Source organism: Heterocephalus glaber, unplaced genomic scaffold, assembly GCF_053883595.1.
Source record: "Heterocephalus glaber isolate CG9 unplaced genomic scaffold, H.glaber_assembly_v1.0 deba00001509, whole genome shotgun sequence".
NCBI lineage: Eukaryota > Metazoa > Chordata > Mammalia > Rodentia > Bathyergidae > Heterocephalus > Heterocephalus glaber.
In genome coordinates, this window is record NW_028258325.1 from 5,351,788 (window position 1) to 5,375,594 (window position 23,807).

General features: G+C 43.5%; 1 protein-coding gene across 7 annotated transcripts in view; it reads right to left on the reverse strand.

Moving 5' to 3' along the window:
* The window catches only part of Slc2a9 (solute carrier family 2 member 9), a 205,138-nt gene that overhangs the window by 2,337 nt on the left and 178,994 nt on the right, over positions 1 to 23,807 (reverse strand). For 4 of the 7 annotated variants that reach the window (XM_087187354.1, XM_087187342.1, XM_021260291.2 and 1 more), the window contains one exon: positions 17,249 to 23,803. The exons of 1 other annotated variant lie outside the window; for it this stretch is intronic. In XM_087187354.1, the coding sequence (XP_087043480.1) occupies positions 23,721 to 23,803 (83 nt within the window). In that variant the 3' untranslated portion in view covers positions 17,249 to 23,720. Of the gene's footprint in view, positions 1 to 15,092; positions 15,219 to 17,248; positions 23,804 to 23,807 lie in introns of those variants that run through there. 2 more of the 7 variants (XM_087187346.1, XM_087187349.1) reach the window with 2 other exon arrangements.

The window sequence follows — 23,807 nt, forward strand, 5'->3', positions numbered from 1 at the left end:
GGCCAAACATTCCAGGCTTCCTTGTTGCAGTTTTATGAACTGTGTTAGGTCGCAGCTAAGAGTTCTTTCAATCCAGGCAAATGGTTGTAATATAGTGGCTAGAAGTAAGGAAAGAAGATTAGAGGTTGAAATGTGGCTCAGCTGCTTATCAGCTGTTCTATTCTGGGTATATCTCTGCTTTCTGTCCTTGATTTTCATGTCTGAAAAATAGTAATAATTCCTATCTCCCTAGTTATGGAGTGCATTTCTTGATACTTAGTACATGTATCATAGGTTAAGTCTTTGCTTTAGGACTTAATCAACTAATTGGAGAGATGCACTCTATAAAATGTAAGTCTTCTTTCTTCGTATTATCCTTGTTTATCTCCTCCTTCTTTTCTTCCTTCTCCTCCTTGCCCTCTTCCATCATCTTCACTTCTTAGGGACATCACCGGATGTACCATTTTATCCTGTAGCTCCACTTCTCCACTCTTGGCTTGGTTCAGATGATTTCCCTCTGCTCTGAAGCTCTGATTTCCATGTTGCTCTGGGTGAGGTTGCCTGTGGCCCTCAGGCAACAGGAACAGTGAAGAGTTCAATTTGTCTTAACTATGAGGCACACAAAACAAGTCAGGCCACAAAGGCAGTGGAAGCTGAATCTTAGAGGGTTCTACATGCCAGTCGAAGATACCTGGGCTTTGTTCAGGAGGTGGGGTGCAGGGAGCCACTAAAGGAGAGCAAACAGGGCTCAGAATTCTACATGAGGCATTTAATTTGGAGAAGATGTTTCGAAGGTTTGGGAGCTGGGAGACTTTGCTCTTCTCTAGGTTTATTAGGATGGGGCAAGGTGATGAGAAGTTCAGGAAGCATGGGCTGCTGATCTCTAGAACTGAGAACACAAGGACAATGGCTGGTCTAGAGGAGAGGACACCAGAACAAGCCTGATTGGTATGGCAGGCTAAAGAAAGGGCACCAAAGATGTCTTTGTCCTAGTTCATGGAGCCTGTGAATGTTACCTTATATGACAAAAGGGAGAACATTACCTTTTATAGAAAAAGTGTGATTAACTTCAGGATCTTGAAGTGGGGAGATTGTCCTAGATTCTCCAGGTGGGCCCAAGTCATTGCCAGGGTCCTTCCAAGAGACAGACACAGAGATGGTACTGTTGAAGAAAATGAGCAACAAGATGACCTCAGCAAAGAGAGAGAGCTTGGACGAGTCAAGGCTGCAGCTTTGAAGATGCAGGAAGTGGCCATGGATGAAGGCGTCCTCGCAACACTGGAAGCTGGAAGACCAAGAACTTGTGCTCCCTCGGCACAGCCTTGCCAGCCCCTTGATTATAGCCCAGTGCAACTGATTTTGGGATTCTTTCTTCCAGAACTGTGAGAGAGTAAATTTCTGTTGGTTTAAGCCAACAGGTTTATGGTAACTTCGTATAGTAGCCACAGGACACTAATAGAGTTGCTTAAAAAGTTTTCTGAGGGTAGTCCTCACCCTTGGAAGTCAAGCTCTTCTACTTCCTGGTGTCAAGGACTGTGCCACCATTACATTGGTTTCCATTTGCCTGATGTTCCTGAACACCTGTACTCCCTTGCCTTGTCTCTACTATAATAAAATTGATCAAAAGGGCAGATTCCCTTCTTCTAAAATCTGACCCTTCCATTTACATTCTTGACACACCTTGCCTGACTTAGCTGCCTAAAGTAGAACTCTGACCTCTGTTCACTCTCTTGACCTTCAGTGGCTCCGTAACTCTTACTACAGAACCAAGTCCAGACTTATTGGGTTGGCATGGGCTCAGTGACTGCTTACATATTTAACTGCCACCCACCAGAAGATGAGCCTTAATAATGGTGATGATGACGGTAATGGTGATGAGGAGAGAGATGGGGGTCATGAGGATGGCGATGGTGCTAGTGATGGTGGTGATGGGGATACCAGTGATCACTGTGAAGTACCTGCTATGCTCAGGACCTGTGTTTTGCATTTTTTCCACATTACCTCATGTAATACTTTCCTGTCCCGAAGAGAGCACTTTTACAGGTGAATAAGATACACAGTCACACACTGAGCCATGGTTGATCCAGGACTCAGGCTTGATTTCTGACTCCCTGAACAGTGCTTGTTCCTCTGCCACATGATGTTCCTTTTGTGCAATGAGGACAGCCTTACATATTTGGTTTGACTGGAGGATTCCTTCTCTATTCAGACTTGAGTAGATACAGATAGGCCTGGCTCTAAGGCAATTTCTCCACGTTCTATGATTTTTATATATATCTTGTAGCAAGAAGCAATCACTACTCACTGAAAGCTGTATTCTTTTATCATCTTCACATTCCTCAGAGTTTTAGACCAGTGCCTGGCACCAAACATGGGCTAAATAAAAGCATGTGGAATGAATGAATGAACAGCTGGATGGACAGAGGATACTGAATCCACTGGAGGAGAGGAGATGAGATCAGTTTGTTGTGTTTTTTTTTTTTTTTGAGATCAGTTTTTATCCCTATTCCCACTCTGGTCTTTTGCAGGGACTTTAGCCAGGATGGGTTTGTAGCATCCAAGCACCAGTGTATTTAAAGGATGCAAGCACAAAAGAAAGTAATTGGAGCTCCCTTTGTGTATCACAATAAACATTGGCTGTGAAATCCATTGTCTTTTATCTTTGGAGAAACCACTGTGACTCCCATGTTTTTGCATTTCATTAGCTGGCTGACGCTGTTAGCCTAAATACTCCACTTAATGTTAAGCACTAAGGTCAGGTGACTCAGAATAACTCCTTTCTAATTTGTCTAGGTGTCAGCCATGTCCAGCCTGAGAACTGCCTTTCCCATCCTTTTAAAAAGGGAATAAAATAAAATATAAAAAATAAAGGAAGTATTGTTATTTGTACACATGAACTATATTATATATATTTTGTATGTGGCCTAAGACAATTCCTTTTCACTAAAATAAGAGGGAAAAAAAGTGGATGGCATATTGGACATGTCTGGACTAGAGTATTTGAATATTCATCATCATTCCAATATCCCCCAACAATCAGTGCCTTCCAGACAAGGCCAGCTGTCTTCAGGGGTTATTTATAGCCAAATCAAAGTGAGAATCACTATGTAAACAGGATTGTTCCTTTGCTTACCTCCCTCATGTCAATCTATCCATTTATTTAAATTTTCTGCTGCAGTGATTAGACATACTGAATGTGATAGGGTTATGAATTTGAAGGTGCTAAAGGCAAAACAGTTCACTATCCTTATCTTTAAAGACAAAGATTCACAGAAGTAAAAATGGACTTAAAGATTTCTAGTCCAGCAGTCCTATGTTAATGTATCAGTCAGGTTCTTGTTGCTGCAACATAATTGACATACACAACATAAAGGAAGAGAGGCATATTTTAGCTCACAGTTTCAGAGGGTTCGGTCAATGGTTAGCTGGATCCAAGGCAGAAACATCATGGCAGAAGGACACGGTGGAGGAAAGCTGTTTAATTCATGGAACCCAGGAAGCAGAACACAGGGAAAGAGCCACAGAGAAAGGGGTCAGGGCCCAGATAGAATCCTGAAGTCACCACCCTATAACCATCCAGACACAACCCGATCTGTGCTTTACTGATCTAGGCATCTCTCCTGCCAAGATGGTACAGATGAAAAAACTTGAGGATCAAAGAAGTTATATAATCATTGAAGTCAGATGATGTTATGAAAAGGGTAGAGATTAGGAACTCTGAGTTTTCAGCTCTAGTTCAGGTTTAATCATACATAATATGTGTAATTTTGAGCTAGTTTCTTAGTGTCACGGAGTCCCCATGTTCCTTTCTGGAAAGTAGGGAAATGCATATACAGTCTGTGATGATTGAAGCACGTAAGTAGGAGAAAAAAGTGGTGGAGCACCCAATGCCAGCAACTCAGCTTCTCTAGGACAGAGTTTCAGAGCCTGGGAAACAACAGCTTGGAGAGGAAGTGACGTGAGTGGAAGGCACACAGGAACCACAAGGGAACCGACAGAGGAGGAGAACATGGTTAAGGGCTGCAGAAGAAGTAGCTCACCAAGGAGAGCTGCTGTGCAGCCCCTGTGGGAAGGCCGGGAAGCCAACTTCTCTGCTCAGGGAGAAAGGGAAGCCTCACCTGGGCCCAGAGAACCCCACGCAGTGGGAGGCAGCAGCGAGAACACCAGCAACCCTGGCGCAGCAGTTGGTGAGTGAAGGTGGAGCCGTGCCACACGCAGTCAGACAGAGGGGAAGGGGTTGGGCAGGGGTCACTGTTCCATTTAGGAAAGGCCAGGGGCTCGAACTTCAGTCCGGAGCAGGCTGGCAGCCCCTCCACTGCCAGTCTCCCAGAGTGGAAGAGGGAAGGGCAGTCCAGTCACGGTAGACTGCTGGCAGCTGGGCAGCAGACTCGGGATTCCCCAGAGAGCTAGTCTGGGGACCCCCTGACTCGGCTGGGGGGGGGTGGTAGCGCAAATGTCCCCACCATTACAGACCTCTGGATCCACACTGTTCTGGGCACAGACTGCCCTTGGTCTTCAGCCTGAACAGAGACACGCTCTGCCTAGAATTCTGCTCCTAAACACAGCCTTGAGGAAAGGAGCCACGGTCCAGAGCAACCGAACTCTTTCTTTTTTTTACTATTCTTTACCTTGACTGTATTATTTTCACTTTTTATTCTCATATTTAAACATTTTTGTATCTCATTTTTCTCCTTCTATACATTACCCCCCACACTTTTATCCCACTCTTTTACACCATTCTCTTTTTGTGTGTGTGCCGGGGATCGAACTCGGGACCTTGCGCTTGCGAGGCAGGCGCCAGAACCACTGAGCTAAATCCCCAGGCCGGCACCATTCTCTTTTAAGAGTGTGTTTGTGTACCTGTGCTTTGCCTATGCTTACTTGTCTGTTTTGTTTTTGTTTCTTTTGTTTTGTTAGGGAAACTCTCCCCTGTGCATTTACACCCCTGCCCACTTTAACCCATATTTCCTTGCCTGACCTCTTTCCCCTGTATTTTTCTCATTCTCAATTTTACTTTTCTCCACTCTCTACCTTTTCACGTGACTCCTTTAATCTTTCTCTCTAATATTTACATCAAGCACAGAACCTTTCCACACCGTTATCCCTTTCTAAATATATAACAACAGAACCTTAGTATCAGTCGGGCCCCTTGCCCCTCTCCTGTTTCTTCCTTTGTATACCACAGAGCAAAGGACTTACAGAAAAAAAATATTTTTTTCTTTTTGGTTCTATTCCTCCACTCTCCCCCTCTTTGGGATTACACAAACCCCTGGGCTTTAGATGGTTGATTCTATAAAATTACTGTTGAATGCTGTTTTTTACCAGTAGGGAACACAGCCAACGCATCTGGTGCAGTAACAGTAGGTTAAGGCTTGGGTTGTTATAATGTTTACACTATAGCTATGGATTTCTTCTCTATGCTAAAAGGAGACCCAAATCAGGATCTTACGGGATATAATTTTTCAACCAGCCCTGATAGATTCCACTGCAACAGATCAGCCTGTTAATACTGTAGCTGAATTGATTCCATAGGGATAATCCTGACTCAGAGGACAATTGAGTGCCAGTGAACTTACCTGCCAAGCCCACCATTACACTCAGGAAAGGGAGAAGGGAAGGGAAAATGAGAGGAATAGAGATATGTCATGTACAGGAACCTAATAACCCTCATCCATGTAAATATTATAAGTCATAACATGTGCTAAGACAAATAGTATCAACAGGTACAAAAAAGGGGATTAGGGAATCAGAGGAGGATTGGGGAGGAGAAAGGGGAGGGAAGGGAGATTTTTAAAAGCTGTAATATATACATGTAACCGCCCCCCGAGATGATTGTGAGCTGCATGAATTACAAATATGTACTAATAAAATAAACAAGAAAAAAAGTATGTAAATAGTTGGGTGTATGGTAGTTGCTAGAACTGCTGCTATCGAGCAAGAATTAGTACCAAAATCTACTGTGTTTTTTCCCCATTGTCTTTGTCACTTTCCTGTCACTGGGACAAAACACCTGACACCTGCAATTTAAAGGAGAAGTTTATTTTGGCTCGTGGTCTCAGTCCAAGACCGGCCAGCTTCAAGGCAGAAACCACATGGCAGAAGGGCATGGCAGATGAAAACTCACCTCATGGTGGCCAGGAAGCAGAGAGTGAATGAGGCATCAGGGAGGGTGATGCCCCCAGTGACCCAGCTCTTGTGGCTAGGCCCACCCCCCAATAGCACATTCAGCCATAGATTCATCAGTGGATTAATCCACTGATAAGTACAGCATCACCATGATCCAATCACCGTTTAAAGGACCCACCTCTGAACACATGATCCTTCTTGGGGGACATTCTAGATCTAAACAGTAACATTTTGCTTCTAGCCCCTAAAAGACTGGTGTCTATCTCTTCACTTGATCTTAGCCAAAAGGCCGAGAAGCGATGGTGTCTGTCTCTTTATACAAAATACACTTAGTCCATTTTAGGAGTCACCAAAGTTTTAACAATTCTAGCATTGCTGAAAAGTCCACGTCCAAAATCTGCCCTGAGACTCAAGGCAAACTCTTAGCTGTGATTCCCCTGTAAAAATCAAGAAGAAAGTTAAATACTGCCAACATACAATATCACAGGGTAAACATTCCCATTCCATTAGAAAGGATTAAGGAAACAGAAAGGGACTGGACCAAAGGAAGACCAGAAAGGTGAACATTACATCCTATAGCTCCATGTCTAACACTCATGGTAAGATGCAGCCAGGTATGATCTCCAAACAGCTTGGACAGTCCCAATCCTAAGGCATTGCTGGTTGCAGCCCTCATAGCTTTGCTCACTGCCTGTGGCTTTCCTCAGCTGACTTTCCATATTCCCGGCATCTCAAATTTCCTAGAGTCTGCTCTGCACTTCCGGCTTCACCCTTATAGCTTTATGCACTGCCCTCTCAGGGTTCTATTGCCTGGCCTTGTAGGGCTTGCCTCTGAAATTTGAGTGTAAGCCTCCATGATACTGTAAGTCTTGTGATCTGCAGGCCTGTAAAAATCAGCCCCACATTGATAGTTCCAACGTCTGCCACCAGCTGGAGCACCAGCTGAGGTAGTTGCCACATTTTGGGCCACTGCAGATGTGAAGTGTAGATGACTGAGTAGTGTGAAAGGAATCCTGGGAATGAATTTCCTAGGCAGTTTTTCATGAGCAGGGTGCCCTGTGGCTCTCTTCTCAAAGCAAAGTCTTTCAAAAGGGTTTGCCTTTACCCTTTTATACCCTTGAGTCAGTGAAGGTTGAGGTCTTGCTAATTCCTGAGATGTCTTCAAGGGATCTTTGCTATTGCCTTGATGCAAAGCACTTGGTTTCTTTTTCTTTTGGTACTGGGGATCAAACTCAGGACCTTGCGCTTGCAAGACAGGCACGGCACCACTGAGCTAAATTCCCAGCCCACTTGGCTTCTTTTTTTTTTGGTACTGGGGATTGAACTTGGGACCTTGCTCTTGCAAGGCAGGCGGCAGAACCACTGAGCTAAATCCCCGGCCCTAGGCTTCTTTCTAATGTTAAAATTTTCAGCAACCAATCTCTCCTTGGTCTCAATTTTCCAAATCTTTTTTTCTGGCCACTGGCAAATTTTTTCAAATCATTCAACTTGCTTTTAGCTCCTTATTCTCACTATATATATGGCTAAAAACTGCTACCACTATTCATGCTACAGCTTCAACACTGGGCTGCCTTGAAATTTTCTCCACTAGATTAATTAGTCTGCTGTCCTTAGTCTCACTCTTCTGCAGTCTCAGCACATGAACAAAATGTAGACAAAATTTCTGTCAGAGCATAACACACATGATCTTGAGTTCAACTGCCAATGCGTTCCTTGTGCCCAACTGAAAGCTCTGAGCTTGGTCTTTGCTGTCTGCATTTCTATCAGCATTCTGGTCTTCTGAACTCTGATCAGAATATCCCATCAACTCTGCTTACAGCCTTCTAGGACTTCTCTAACTGGCGTTTCCAAACCTTTCCAAACTCTTTCTGTAAACCATTTCCAAAGGTATAGCCATGGCAATGATTCCACATCTCTGGTACCAGAAACTGTTTTTTCACTTTTCCATTTCTAGGACAAAATGCCTGACACCTAAAAGAGGAGTGATTTATTTTGGCTCATGATCTCAGTCCATGGTATGCTGGCTCTAAGGCAGAAATAGCATGGCAGAGGGCATAGTGGATGAAAAGCTGCTTGTGTCACTGCAGCCCAGAAGTAGAGAGAAAAGGAAGAAGCCAGGGAGGGAAATATATGCTTCTGGATCATGTTTCCCATGACCCACCTCTTCCAACAATGCCCATCTCCTAATAGCACATTCAGCTACGCATTTGTCAGTGAATTAATCTACTGATGAGTATGGCACTTCCATGATTTAATCACCTTCCAAAATCCCACCTCTGAGGCCAATGCACAAGGCTTTTGAAAGTCATTCTAGTTCTAAACCATAACACTCATCACTCTACACTGACTTCTCCTAGCTCACTAGTGATGCTGAAGAACAGACTTCCATGTGCCTGATGCTTAGAGTGACTCAGTTCTATTTTTTATCAGTATAAGGAAGCAGGATTATATAGTGGTAGAGGTTTTTGTTCCTCTCTATAGATATAAAACCTCAGCAAGAGGAAGAGTGGGCACAGTGGAGCTCGGGAGAAAAATTTGTGTGGTCAAAAACTCACCCTCAGACAGCTGAATTGAGTCAGATACCCCACTGGTCTCTGACTCCTGTCATCTCCAGCTAATCCTGCCATAATCCCAGGACCTTAAGAGGCCCAGTGTCTGGGTCTGTGGGGCCATGAGCTGTTTTCACTGGCTCACACCCACCCCGTGAAGTGGGCCTTCACTTCTTTCACTCACTCTTGTTACTCCTGTTTAATAGTAAATCTTATTCTTGCTCCCTTTGAGTTACCTGCTCAGTTCTTTGATTGGGACACCAAGAACCTGAAAACAACTCCCCCAAGTCCCCTATTGGCTAACACTAGGAAGCCAGGTGGAATGTACGGCAGCCTTAAAGTTGTGAAGAGCAGGAGGCAGAGGCATTTCTTCAGCAACCCTCATCTCCATGATTGGGGGCTGTTCCTTGAGTGCTCTCTGTCCTGAACCTCTAGCCTCTGGGGCTGAGTCAGCTGGTGTAGCTTCAGAGCAAAGTTGAGAAGCTGGGAAGACTCAGGGGCTTGTGACAATAGCCAGTCGTTGTCCATCCTGGCAGCAGCTGAAATCAGCCCTGCTGGCATCTACTGCAGATAGCTGATGAAACTAAATGACATTCAGACAGGGCAAGGGGGCACGGCAGGCAAGTGAGGGAGGCTGCTTAGGGGATGCATCTGAGAGCACTATGCTCACTGCTGAATGTATGCATGGCGGTGGCTATTCCTGCTTTAACTCACTTTGATGAGTGAGAACTTCAAGCAAAGGCTACCTGGGAGGCTGCGTTTGGGCTGCAGAGCTGGGAGCTCTTCCCTGCTCACTTTGAGCCTCCCATGGGAGGACACTCCCTGCCTTGCTAAACATGGCCCGATTCCTACTTCTCTAATGACAGGAATTATCAGCCCGAGACAAGTCTTCATTAGACAGGCTTATTTACTCAGGGAGTCAAAATTTTAAGTGGCCATTCCAGTGGGAGAATAGGTACACACACGTGTATGTGGGTGCGCCTTTGATTAGACAGAAGATTCACAGATTAAAGGGTTGGGAGAAATGTTTCCTACAGACACTCTCCTTTTTTGAACTAGAGCTCAAAATGAGTAATAATGAATTTCAAGGCAGGAATAGTTCATGGGTCCTGGCAGCTTGGGGAGTGCAGTTGTTTGTTGCGAATGTGGGCTGGTCCTGGCGTGGTCTCCCTGAGACCCGCAGGGGACAGCTAGTGCCAGTGCCGTGCTTCAAAGGGAAGGGGTCTGAAGCCAACGTGGAGGATGTGGCAAAACATTCCTCTTTTGGGTGAGCCTTGAAGCTCATTAGCATACAAGTGATGATCGATATATATGGTGAATGCTTCAATTAAAAAAATGTCTTACAGTGAAAGCCATGTTACCATTAATCCCCCTCCAAATCCTCCCCTTTGCTTCAAACACACTAATCTCAGCATTCACGCACTTTAGGAGGCATCTCTGGAAATCCTCTTTTCTGATTGTCTTTACAAGGTGTGATCAAAAATAGGGTGAACACTGTTGCTGTGTGCCACCCCAATGGAAAGGTGGGCTCGTAAGAACATCACTGTCTGCCCTCGCCCGTCTTAGTCACCAGATCTGGTACCATGAGACATACAGCTCTTTCCCAAAGTCAAAATGACCGTGAAAGTATATCTGAGGCTGCCACAACAATGTAAGTACAGATACTCATGAAAGAGGACTTCCAGAACTGCTTCAGAAAGTATCAAGAATGATGGAGTAAAGGTATTTGAAGTGAGGGGTAGGAATTTGAGGGTGATTAATAGTCAAGTGTCCTTTAATTCATTTTAAAAAATTTAAACATTCTCTGTAGTTTTCAATCACACCTCACATTCATCTCTCTCAGAAGGTGGACAGTAAGAGGACCTCTTATCCTACCTGTGTTGGTGCTACAGCTTGGATCTGGGGTGTCCCCCCAAGTCCTGTGTGGTAACTGTTTGACCCCAGTTTGGTGCTCTTGGTACTGGTGGAATCTTTAAGAGGTGATGCTTTGTGAGGTGTCTTTAGGTCACCCATGAGGCATTGTGGGATGCTGATTTCTTCTGTCTTTCACTTCCCAGCCATGAGGTGGGTGACTTTGCCCTGCCATGATGTGCTACCTGGCCACAGTTCCAGTGCCATGGTATCAATCAATCGGGGACTCAAGCCTCTGAGAGTGGGAGCCAAAATAAATCTCTTTTCTTGATATAAGTTGATTATCTCAAGTATGTGTTACAGTGACAGAAAGCTCACTAACAACACCCAGATTTTCCAAACCTACTTCATCACAGAACCATTTGTAGAAAATCCTGATTCTACAATTCTGAAATCCCTGATTCCAGGGATCCTTGAAGACATTAGGCTGCAGGAATTCATGACAAACCTGTACCCTGCATGGGTATGTGGTCTCAGAGGAGAGGCCACTTGTTTTTGTGGAAGGATAATGACCTAGGAAGCTGGGCTTCATTTTGGCTTTATCTTGCTATTTGATCTTATACTCTGTAGTTTTCAGTCTATCTATTCATCTGTTTTCACATCTATAAAATGAAGTGAATAATAATTAGGTGGTTTGAGTTCACAGAAAATTCTTAGAACAGCCTGACGTACAACATGAGCAATAGGTCATTAATGAGGCCATGATGATTCTGTCAGTGATAGTGGACTGAGCCTTAGGGTTATGAATTTACCACACTGTGTAGTAATATGGTCACTTGTTGGTTGTATGTCTATCATGAATTGTGATACATGGTCTTAATATATTATCCACTTAAATCCTCATTACATCCTTTAAACGTCAGCAATAGTCTCCCAATTTTGCAGACAAGAAACTGTAAAATGAGAAACTGAGGGTCTGAGAATTTACATAACTTTCCTAAGCCTCGGAGCCAGCAAAAAGCAGAGCCAGGATCCAACCACAGCCTGGAATGTCATGACTAGGTTGCTGAGAGATTAGATCTCTATTCACTATGTGAGATTGTTTACTGGTACAGAGATAATCTCCACCACTCTCTGACCCTGCAGTTTAATATTCCTAACAGCTCAATATTAATATTATTTGATACTAAAGTATGGGTGTATCTGCCCCATAGAATGCATTTGACCATCCCTAACTAAAGTATCTCCACACCTATATCCCAACGGACACAAAGTAGGCTCACAGTGGAGAACTGTTGCATGAATGAACAGACTATGTACCTTCTCTGTGTGTGGGCTACTGAGTATGTTGAATGACACTCCACATCCAACAGTCACCCACACATGTTGCATTTTTGTGCTGTGATGAAGCTTGGAGTAAATTATCTGAAGGTTACATCTATTCATTTCTTTCCTCCCTTTCAACAAAATACATGTCAAGCACTGTATATATTAAATTACAATTCTGTACAACATGATCTATAGATGTCTTATCCACTCTTTTCCTCAATAAATCTGGTATAATAAGGAGAACAAGGCAAACAAACAGGAATATAAATACAATTTAAAATCACCAGGAATTCTGCATATGAGGAGGGGCAAAAAGTCCTAGCTATTGAAAAAAACCACTACCTGGGTCATGAGCACTTTTGGAAGATGGTGAATGTTCATGGATGCATGGGTGCTCGCTCAATGGACTCAGGGTCATGAACTTCTACAGTTTGAGGGACACCCAAGAGAATCTAGGCTAGAGAAGCAGACACATAGATGGATTTCATCAGGGCTTTGTCTTCTGTTCACAACTTCTTTGAATGGCTTTAATATCATTCTCCTTTCTCTTTCACTTTGTTCCTTACTTCTGTCACCCGTGGGACAGAGTTGTTGCAAACTCGTGGAAAGCAAGCTGTATTTGGGGAGGATGGAGAGGGTGTGGGGCATTCTTTTCACTGGCATTGGCATAGTCCTGTTTACTGATTGTGCACCATGAGCCAGTTTATAAGGTGCTTTCTTTTTTTTTGGTACCAGGGATCGAACTCAGGACATTGTGCTTGCAAGGCAGGCAGCAGAACAACTGAGCTGAATCCCTGGCCTATAAAGTATACTTTCTTCTGCTCTACCCCCTGCATCTTAAAGGTTCCATCCCCTACCGATATCACCCTACTGAAGACTAAGTTTCTTACGCATGAACCTGTGGGGAACACAAACCATATTCATATAACCATGGTACCGCCTGATTTAAAGATGCAACCCAGACACTTCCTAGTGGATTGCCAGTTTCTAATCATTTGTGCTGCATTCATTGGTGCTTGATTTTCTGTGGCCTATTTATTTATTGGTTAGTTCTCATCTCCCCTCTCTTGAATGTCAGTTTCATGACTGAAAGCTGGAAATCTCCTGTCTTCTTTACCATCTCGTCCCCATCACTTACAATAGCCCTGAGCATGCAGTAGCGACACAATCAGCATTCTTCAGCTGAAGGGCTGCAATTGATAAGTGGCAAGGAGCTATCTTTGCCTGCTTTGTGACTCTGGGCAGATCATTTTTGTAAGACTCAGTTTCTCCACAGGCAAAGTGGGGACCACAATACCTAGAGATAGGAAGAACATGTGCTAAGGCATTTCCCACAAGGCCTCTGGGAAGCCCCTTATGGGGTAAGATTTTGGCAAGTTTACCATGGTATGAATTTCAGCCTTCAAGACAAACTCTTAGGATGAGAATTAGTTGGATTGGGGGATAACTTATAGTTACTAGTCTCCTAGGAGACTGATAGGTAAATCAGACAGGATACTAATTTTTGTTATGAAAAATATAGTTAATAAGGAAAGTCAGTGTTCAAATTGGTTTGATCAGTCTTCTGGAAACAAAATTATATGAGAAAACTGCCAGGGGATTATGGAATGGGAAAAAAGGATGTGAATCAACTGGTATAAATATTAGTTATTTCTGGAGCCTGGGTTGGAGGGTTATGCATTCATTTCCAAAACAAAATGAATCAGATTGGGTGAGCCTGCAGGTCAGAGCTCCCTTGTCCGAACGGGCCCTGTGGGCAATGCCTTTTGATATTTGGAGCTTCTCTTCAGGCTATCACAACTGATCTCTCTCCCTTAGGAAAAACAGCCTGGCCTGGGCCATGCCAGCTTCAGTTCTGTCTTCAGACACACTTCCTGTTCTCTAACGGCTCACTGAGGATTCTGGGTAGTGATGTGAAAGCTACCAATTAGATTACACTGCCCCTTGCCCTCTACCCTGCTCAACACTTCTGGGATGAGCATATGACTAGGCTGGCCAATCAGAGCAACTCATCCTTCTGGGCCACTGTGACACAGGGATACATATGTGACTGGGTAGGACCAATCAGAATCTTCCTAAGGCTGATGTGTGGACACTGGAGGTGATAGATTGTTTGCAGAGCTGGCCACGGTAAGGTCTTTCATTGCACATGCCCCATTGTGATGAGACTTGAGGTGCTTCCCATCAAGAGCTGGAGTCTATTTCCATTGCCTTTGAACTTGGGCTGGCCCATGATGTGATTTGAGAAAGTAAAGAGATGTGTGAGTTTGGAGCCCCAGCCCAGAAAGGACTTGCAGACTTTGTCCTCACTCCCTTTGTACCCTGCTGCCTTGTGAGCAGGCTAGGGCTCCAAGAGGTGAAAACACTTCATGCAGAAAGAGATTGTATTGAGGCACAGACACTCTAGCTGTTCTGGTTGCCCTTTGGAAGCTCCTGACATATAAATGAAACCGATTTGAGACCAATCCTCCCAGGATAATGTCATCTGATCACAAATTTCTGGTTGAATCTAGGAGATACCACAAGGATCCAAGAACTGTCCAGTTGAAGCCTGCCTGAGCCACAAAGTTGTGAGAAGAAGATGGTGATCATCTCTGGGTGTGGTTGCACACAGTAATCCCAGTACTCAGGAGGCTGAGGCAGGAGGATTGCCATGACTTTGAGGCCAACTTGGGCTACATAGTGAGTCCAAGGCCAGCCTGAGCTACATAGTAAGACAAACAACAAAATAATGGTGGTTGTTTCAAGCCACTAAGTTTTATGATGTTTTGTTTCACAGCAATGGATAACTGGTACATTGGGAAAGAGAACTGTTTTTTCCCACTGAGTACCATTTTGAGAAGATGGGGCTACCAGAGCCTGCCATATTAAGAAGCTGCCTGAAGAATAAAACCAAGCAGAGACAAGCAGGACCACAAGATAAGAGAGACAGAATTAGAACCAGGAAGAATATTATTTGAGGTTCTGTATCTAGCCAAGACATAGCTATTAGAATAAGCTTCACAAGACTTCCTAGTTAAGCAAATGAATAACTTCCTTCTTTTATTTTTAAGCTGTTATGAGTCAGGATTCTGCCATCTGCAACAGAAAGAGTCCTAACTGAGACACATGTATTTTCTGGGTATGCTATTATATGCAATTATATTTTGGCCAAATTTTACTAGTCTGGTGACTTCCAATATCTTTACATTTAGTTCATATCTCTCCCAATAGTTAAAAAAATTCTTATTGACAAATTAGTTTATTCATTCAGAAGCCTTTATTTAGGACTTGCTATGTGCATGGAACTGTAGTAATTGGTGGAGATTTAGCAAATAATATGACAAGTCCAGTGTCCCTCTTCTTTACTTCAATATTGAGGTCCTGGCCAAGAGTTCCAATCTCCTGCAAGGCAATATGACACAAGGGGAGAGAAAGAAAGACACAGAAACAGGACTTAAACAAAGCAGGGATCTGGGGCGAAATGAGATGAGTTGGGCAGCAAAGACAAAAGGCACCCGAGACCTCCAGTGTTTATTGGTTACAGGCATGGGAAGAAATAGGGCAGGGTGTATGTGAAATATCTGGTGATAGCGGTTCTCACAGGCAAGGCTGTAAAAGGGAGGCAATGCATGCTTGTAGAAGAAACAAAAGAAGACCAGGGGTGGGCCATAATTAACCAGGAACCCATCAGGTCAGTGAGAGAGGCCATAATTCAGGGAAAGGAATAGTTGGAGTCACACTGACCTCAGCTGGATGTTATCTCATTCAGGGTTCTGCAGCTTCACAGACCAGTACTTAGATTTCTGCTACAGCCATTGGGGGAGGGGCTATGCTTGCCCAATCTGCCATCTGACATGGCCATTAGAGTGACATAGGCTTTGATCAGACTCTTAATATAATATGGCCAAATCATAGGGAAGCAAGAAGCCTGTGCCACTTATAGCCTGCTAGTAAACTGGGCAGGGGCCTCAACTACACTCCAAGTTATCTAATTAGAGTTATGCTAAATTCCAAGGAGATAAAGAAATGGGAATTATCAAAGACTGCATAGTCTACTCCACTATCTTGTTAAAGGAATAATGTATGTAAAAGCATATAGCAGAGCTCTAGCACAAACACTGATTTTTCTTTCCACACATGAGATAAAACCATAAGCCCTTTCTGAGGTACCTACCTGCTCCCATCTCCCAAAATATCCTCCTTAAATATCCTTTTCTGCATCCAGATCTCAAATGCATGCAACATTCTCAGTTTGCGAAATGTGGAGTAGGCAAGAAGTGCCTCATTTTTAGGATGCTCTAAATTCAAGAGGCCTATAGTCATGGAACCACAGGAGATTTGGACTTTTAACACACTTCTGAAATACTGCCTCTGTCGTCACCACCCACACTTCCTGTGGAGAACCTAAGATCTTTTATTTTTTCTTTTGCCTTTATTACTTTCAAGCCCCAGTTCTTGGCTGAGATAAAGTACAGTCCCCAAATGGTGTGATTTAATGGGAGGAAATTTACTTGACTTAATGTACAAATTTACCAAGGGAATTGAATTTGATAAGGATAATTACATCCACATCTAAGTGTAAATTACAGCAGGTGTCTAAAACGGTGAGCAGCTGCTGTGTCCTTGTCACTCAAGGCTACCTCTGCTCTCTGGGGTTCACAGCCAGCTAATAAATGTTCAGTGGAAGCGGAATGAGCAGGCTGATGATGACCTGACCTCCTGGAGCCTCATCATTTATCCAATTAAGAGACAATATTGGAACCAAGTGTTTCTGCATAGACCTATGTTCAGCCAGACAGAAGATGTTGGGCAAGTTTGTTTCTGGAAGATTTCATATTTTTCAGCATAGACTGAAACCATTGACCAGTGCCATCTCCCAAATTTATCCTCACAGCCACTAAGCTTGGTCTTATTAATAGTTAGCTGTGCCCTGAACATGCCATCTGCTTGTTCACTTCTATGTCTTTGACCTTTTGTCTCAAACTTCTCCTCTTTCTCTTCTCAGTCTGGCGAAATTCTAATCCGCATATGAGATGCAGCTCATATGCTGCTACCACTCAGAAGCACCTGTATTCATCAGCCCAGCCATGTTCATTCCCTCATTCATATCACAAACTCCTCATGTCTTTATCATGACACTCATTTGCTTAGTACATATGTGATGAGCACTCACCAGGCCCCAGCAGTATGGACTCCTGAAATAAATCTGATGTTGTTAAGGATCCCAGAGTCTAGCAGAGGAGATATACAGCAAAAAAGTCACAAAAATCCTGAAGCCGTGAGAGATCTGTCAATAAAGGAGAAAATAGGCTTCCGTGGAAGCAAAAGGGAAAAGCCCACCTCAGACTCCAAGAAAGAGCTGCAGAGACAAAGATGCTTTGGTGTGGACATTGTTCTGGAATCACAGAAAGAAATGCACAGAGACACAGAAGTTGGGTAAAAAAACAAATTTACTTGCAAGCAGGCAGGACTGCCAGAAACTGGTCTGGTCAGAGTCTGTACCCTGTGTTCTTTGTCCATCACTTTTTATACTTTTGTCAGTCATTATCTCACCCCTAGTGGTCTTTGTTATGTAAATAAAGTTCCAATTCCTGTTTAATGGTTAGACACAGGTGGTTTCTGTCACTGGTTACAGTCCTGAACACTTGACATTTAAAGCACATACATCACAAGTTTGTTCAAGGATTCCCACTTTGTTCTTCAGAGCTAGGATGTTATCTATAGTGGAGCTACAGATCAAAGGAGCTATATAACCTTCACTTTAAACAACAAAAACAATGGGCTAAGGGAAGCTTTTAAAAGGGTACACTACCTATTTTGCTTCCACAACTACTTCAATAGCAAATCTGCTAACCTTACTTTAAAATTTTTCCCTATCAACATGAAGAGTTCATAGGAGTTTTCCAAGAGGAAAGGAGTAGAAAGACATCTCTGCAGAGACAACACTAGGCATATGCTGGCTATCAGTGGTTTGTCATCCCTACCATTTTTTTCTACTTGAAAGCAGAGATTTGTCCCTACATTTGCATCTCCATTACCTAGCAAAGACATATAGTACATGCTCAGCTAGTGTTTGGGAGGTGAGTGAATGAGCCATGAATTCAGAGAATGTTAATTTGACTGTTGTTTGGGGTTCTGGGTTCTAAGCAGTGCTAAAGAACTCACATGAGAAAAATGTAATCAGAAATAATGGGTCTCTCTTAGCCACTATTGCTATTTAACAAACTATACCATGAGCTAGAAGCTTAAAGCGACAGTGATTTACTATTTTGTGGCATCCTGCGAATCAGTTGGGTAGTTCTTCTGTTATTTGCCCCTGGAATCACTTGTGCACCTGCCTTCAGCTGGGAAGGTGACTTGGACCCGTGTTCCCTTGGGACAGTGGGGACAGCTGAGCCCTGTTTTATGTGGTCTTCCATCCCCAATGAGGATAGAGTGAGCATACACACATTGTGGTACTCATACCCTAAGAGACAAAGCTCTAGAGTGTACTAATTATGCTCTTCTGTTTGTATCTCCTTTTCTGATGTCTCAGTGGGCAAAGATACTTGCACAGCGAAGTCTAGAAGCAACACTGAAGCGCATAATATGTGGGCAGGTGTATCTGAAGGTCTGATTCACCAAGGCCATTAATGTCACTGTCCATCACAGGGAAACTCATAATCAGGTTGCCATCAAATGCATACATGTGGCACGGCCAGGTAGCAAAACAGAGCAGAGCCATCCTTCAAGGACAGGGAGGTCCTGTAGTGTAGTAACAGGAGGAGCATTAAACATGGCTGTCCTTGGAACTTGAAGAACAGGGTTTGATCATGTAAGATGAACCCAAAATAATCACTTCACACGCTATCTTCAGCATCAGAGGCAATAATACAAAGTATTTTTATAGACTTGAAGAGAAATCAGCACTGTTAAGTCGAAAGCCGAGGTCAGTACCACGGACAGATCCAACAACTAGTGAGAATCCAGGCATTTTCATCCTTATCTTCTGGAGGCAGCTGGGCATGGAGAATTAACTTGCTGAGTGTCTAGAGAATTGGATTTGCTTCATGTATTCTCATTTGCCTTGGGCTGTTTCCTGTCACGACCTGTATCAATTGTGTTTAGGTTTAGTCATGAGCAAGAAAGTCTACAGGTAAAGCAGCTTAAACAAAAGAGAAGTATTGGCAGTCAGAGGCAGAGGTCAGATGTGAGAAGCTCCAGGCTGTGACAGCAGCTCTGGTCCATGAAGCCCAGATCCCAGGTGCTTACAGCTCACTGACCTGCACCTACAACTTTGCATCCAAGGTGGGGGGATGATGCACTTGTTGCTACATCAACATTCTTCTGTTTGTTTCTCTAATAAGATGAATTTTTGTGGAGCCTACTACATGCTAGAAAGAGACTACAGGTGTAGGGTTTAATGATGTTAAATGGGGATTCTGGGAGAAGAGGTAGAGAAGAGCTCTTCAAGCTGTCTGTGAAGAGAGGCAGCCAAGATGTGGAAATTAATTAATGGCTAATTTGGGTTGGGGCAGTGTTTGAGTCATGTAAAATGAGTCAAATAATATGTATGCCCAAAGGAAAGGTAAAAATAAGAAGACTTTTTAAGATCTCTTGGTCACAATGAAGCCTCTTGTGCCCTGCTTACTCATTACCCACTGTGGAGAAAAGCTCTAAGCATACGCATCTTAGTTTCTCTAAGAAATTGCCCACAAACTCAGCAGCTCAGTAGAGAGGAGGATGGTGGTCACCAGAGGCTGAGGGTAGGGAGGGGAAAAGGAGATGATGTTGGCCAACCAACATTTCAGTTATCCAAGATGAATAAGTTCTGGAGCTCTACTGTAAGGGATGGGGTCTTCAATTAACAATGTTGTGTTGTATGCCTGACATTTTCAAAAAGGGAAGATCCTAAGTGTTCTCACACAAAAAAAGAAAAGGAAGTGGTCATGGGTATGCTAATTTGCTTGATTGTGGTGACCAACATGGTCACGTTCCCGAGATGCATGCAATTTTTGTCAATTATTCTTCAATAAGAATTGGAAAAATAAATTTTAAAAATTGGGAAATTTGGATGATTTGTGTCTTATGTCTTTCTGTAAGTGCAATTATATTTCAAAATTTAAAAAAGTAATACACATAATGATTGATTGCAATACTTGGCATTGAACCCTAAATTGCACTAAATTGCATTCCCAGCCCATTTTTATTTTTTTAATTTTGAGAAAAGTCTTTCTAAGTCACTAATTTGCCCAGATTGGGCTCAAATTTGAGATTCTCCAGTCTCAGTCTCCCAGAGTGCTGGGATTATGAGTGTACACCACCACACCTGGCAGAATACATTTTTAAATGGTCCAAAATCATACTGCAAAAGAACACCCAGTTTTACAGGTGTGTCATTCAGGAGCCTCAATGTGGTCTACAGGCTCCAAGGGTGGTGGCCTCACCGAGATGTTGATAAAAGTGCAGGGCCCAGGCCACTGCAGACCCCTGGAAGACCACTGCATCTGAACTTCCAGCCAGGACGGTGGGGATCATTGCCACCTCCTAGGTGATTCTCATGCACAGTAAAAGGTGACAGACAATGCCATGGGACCTAGGAAATAGTAAGAAACATACTGGGGTGTTAAAAGTTGCAAGTTCCATACAAATCCATGCATGAAATGTGATAAAAATATGGTCAATTTTTAAATACAAATTTTTATTACAGTAAAAGATATATTGGCATTAATCCCCCTCAAAATACTTTCCTTCACTTTTGAGCACATTTGTCCCATTGTTCTCACCACTTTCTGCAGCAGTTCTGGAAGTCCTCTTTCCTGAGTGTCTACCGTTGCACTGCCATGGCTGTCTCAGGGTCTTGAATTGATTCAAATTGTTTCCCTTTCATGGTCATTTTGACTTTGGGAAAGAGCCAGAAGTCACATGGTGCCAGGTCCAGTGAATAAGGAAGATGAGGACACAGGGTCATGTGTTTATTTGACAGAGATTGCCATAAATATTTGGAATCAATTCAAGACCCCAAGGCAGCCATGAAAAGACATGCAGGAAAGAGAACTCTGGAACAGTTTCAGAAAGTGGCAAGAATAATGGGATAAGTGTGTTGGAAGTGAGGGGAGGATTTTGAGAGGGATTAATGACTGTAATACATTTTCAAAAAATTTAAATGTCACCATATTTTACATCACACCCTATGTGTGAATCTTGGGGGTAGTCTTGGGATTGCATACATAGATTTAGGGTCACTCTTTCTTCAGCTCTCTCCTGCTGTGATTTCCTTTACATTCTCCACAGCCCATTTTTCTGGTCCCTGACTCCTCCTTTTTCTCTTTGCTTCCTGGCTGCCATGGGCTGAGCAGCTATTCTCTGCTGGGCCCTTTCTCCATGCTTTTTCTGACTTGGAGCCAGTTGACTTTGAACTGGAACCTCTGAACTGGAAACTGTGAGCCAAATAAACCCCTCCTCCTTTAAACTGTATTGGGTATTTTGCCCCAGCCATGGGACAGTGACTAAGACAGAGGCCTGTTGATTTGACTAGAGGTTGCTTTAGGGTCCATGCATGGACACAGGATGCTGCGAATGGTTAGAACCTTTCAGCATAAGCCCAGGGCCTGTGTAGCAAAGTTCAAGGAGATGTCTGTCTCTCTAATTTGATGCTTCTCATGGCCTCTCAGGGTCTGGAAAACTGCTTTATATATGAAGAATCTCCTGCAATGGATACCAGAGTATGGAAAAGGTTTTAGAATGGAGATGATATATTTGATTTAATATCGGGAAAAAGAAGATAAGAGAAAGATGATTGTAATTGTGTTTTATGTATTCTGTGATTGCAAGTGGGTAAACAACAGCAAGAAGTGTTCAGAGTTGTAGAAAAAAGATAGTGTTAGGGAAAATGAAGCCTATGAGATGTGGGTGTTTTATTGTTTCATTTTTCAACAAATTTCCTTAATGTGGCTCTACTATCTTTTCAAATGTAATAATGTGTAAGAATAATTCCTGGCCTATTGCCTGATAGTCACATTGTTCCCCGTTCTACTTCTGTTGCTTATTTGGGAAGGCTTTCCTGTTTATCCCCTGTCATCTCAACTGGTCCTGTCACATGTTCCTACCAACAGTACTTTGAATCTCCATCTTCTGTTGTAGACACCGGCTTGAGCAGGTGAAAGCAGATTTCTTTGCTTACTGACATCTTCAGTGCCTAGCTAGTGTCTTAGTATGTATTCACAAAATGCTCAAGTCTCCAAGTGAATGAAAACACCTTAAAGTTAAGATTTCTATTTTGTACTTCATTTGGCTTTTCTTTTGGTCTCAGACATGTTTGGGGCTCATATATCACTTTCTCTTCATATTGACAAACACTGTTCAAATTATCCAGCCAAACCACAGCTGGATGGCATATTGCGTTCAGTTGACAATTAGTGAAAGGAGAGTTCCAGGTGAAAGCATTCAGTGGGGAAGGAAAATCAGAGCTCATGTTTGGCCAAGGCTAGCTTGGCCAAGAATGATCAGTGGACACAGAAGGGTCCCAAGGTGTTGCTAGGAATAGAGGCTCTCCTCTCTGGCTCCACCTCTTTTGTGCTATATACTAAATCCAAACACGATGGTGCTGATCCAAGTGTGCTATCATTCACGGGGGAAAGTTGTCAATTGCAGTAGCGTAGATGTGGAGGCAGTGGAGGGGATCTACCAAACCACAAGCTGTGTGTGACTATGGTAACCTCCAATGTAACAACCCTGGCACATAAGGGTTGGAAGAGCCCTTGGACAGATGCACTCCAAACATCTTCCTCTACAACTGGCACTTAGATGAGTCACCACTCGGCCTGGCTTGAGAACTCTGAGTGATGGTGAGCTCACCACCTTCTAAGGCTGCTTATTACATCTTCAGATAAACCTCTGCTCGACGTGGCAAACATGAGTGCCTGAGTGGACACCCTCACCACCTTCGCCAGAGGCAGACATCACCAATCGATCACAGAGCTCCTTCCCATCAAGCCTAGGCTTATTCTCAACACTGTGTTTCAGTTGTATGGAGTTTAACTTGTAATGTCTACCCAAGCTACTAGCAAGTTCTTTCTTATAGCTGCTTTGCTAGATCTCATACTCATTGATCTTCTTTATGTCCTCTGTAACAATCCGAGGCAAAGACAACCTCAGACCTGGCAGCTCTGATCCCTTTGGATACAGCCTGGGAAAGCAGAACCAGCAAGATGGTGGTGGGGAATGGCTCTCTTAAGCCCAGGATCCACAAGGCAGAGCCAAAGATTGGCAAAGACATTTATTAGGAGGTGCAGAGTCTCTTCCCACTGAATTCTGACAGCCTACATCTAGGACCAAAGCCTAGGGTCACCGACACTCCAGGATCCAGTTAGAGACTAAGGCTACTGGCAGAAAACCTGGGACTGGAACCTGAGCCCATGATTTCCAGTCTATTGAGCCCTCTGTCAGACCACAATGTGTGCTTTGAGAAGGATTCCAATAGTAGTCATTCGATTACATTCTGAAACTGTGGGTTGTCACATAGAAGGCAGGCCATCGATTTCTACAGAAGAATATTGGGTCACTGAGACATAAGGTGATTCTTTCCAGCTTCCCAAAGAGTGCAGGGGGCAGGAATGACATCTGGTTGTGAAGTTAGGTGAGCACCAGCTCATTATGAAACTTAACAGTGCAAGATTTGCTCGGCTTGAGTTAGTTTATGCCTTCTGAGCATGGGGAAGTCTTTGGATCTCTGAAATGGTGCAACCGTCATTTTAGACAACCCTGTTTTTGATATAGCTGTCCAATGTGGAGGAGGAATCTGGTTCCGGCTTTCCGTTCACTGTCTCATCGGTGGTGGCTGAGTCAGCCTTCTTCTCTGGGGGGTATACTTTGTTCCTCTTGGCAAACGCCTGGCTGATTTCTGCGTGGGTTCTGTTTTTGGTCTCAGGCAGGACAAAATAGAGGTAGACAGCACCTGCGATACATACTGCGGCAAAGACGAGGAAACAGTAGGTGTCCAGACTTTTCTGC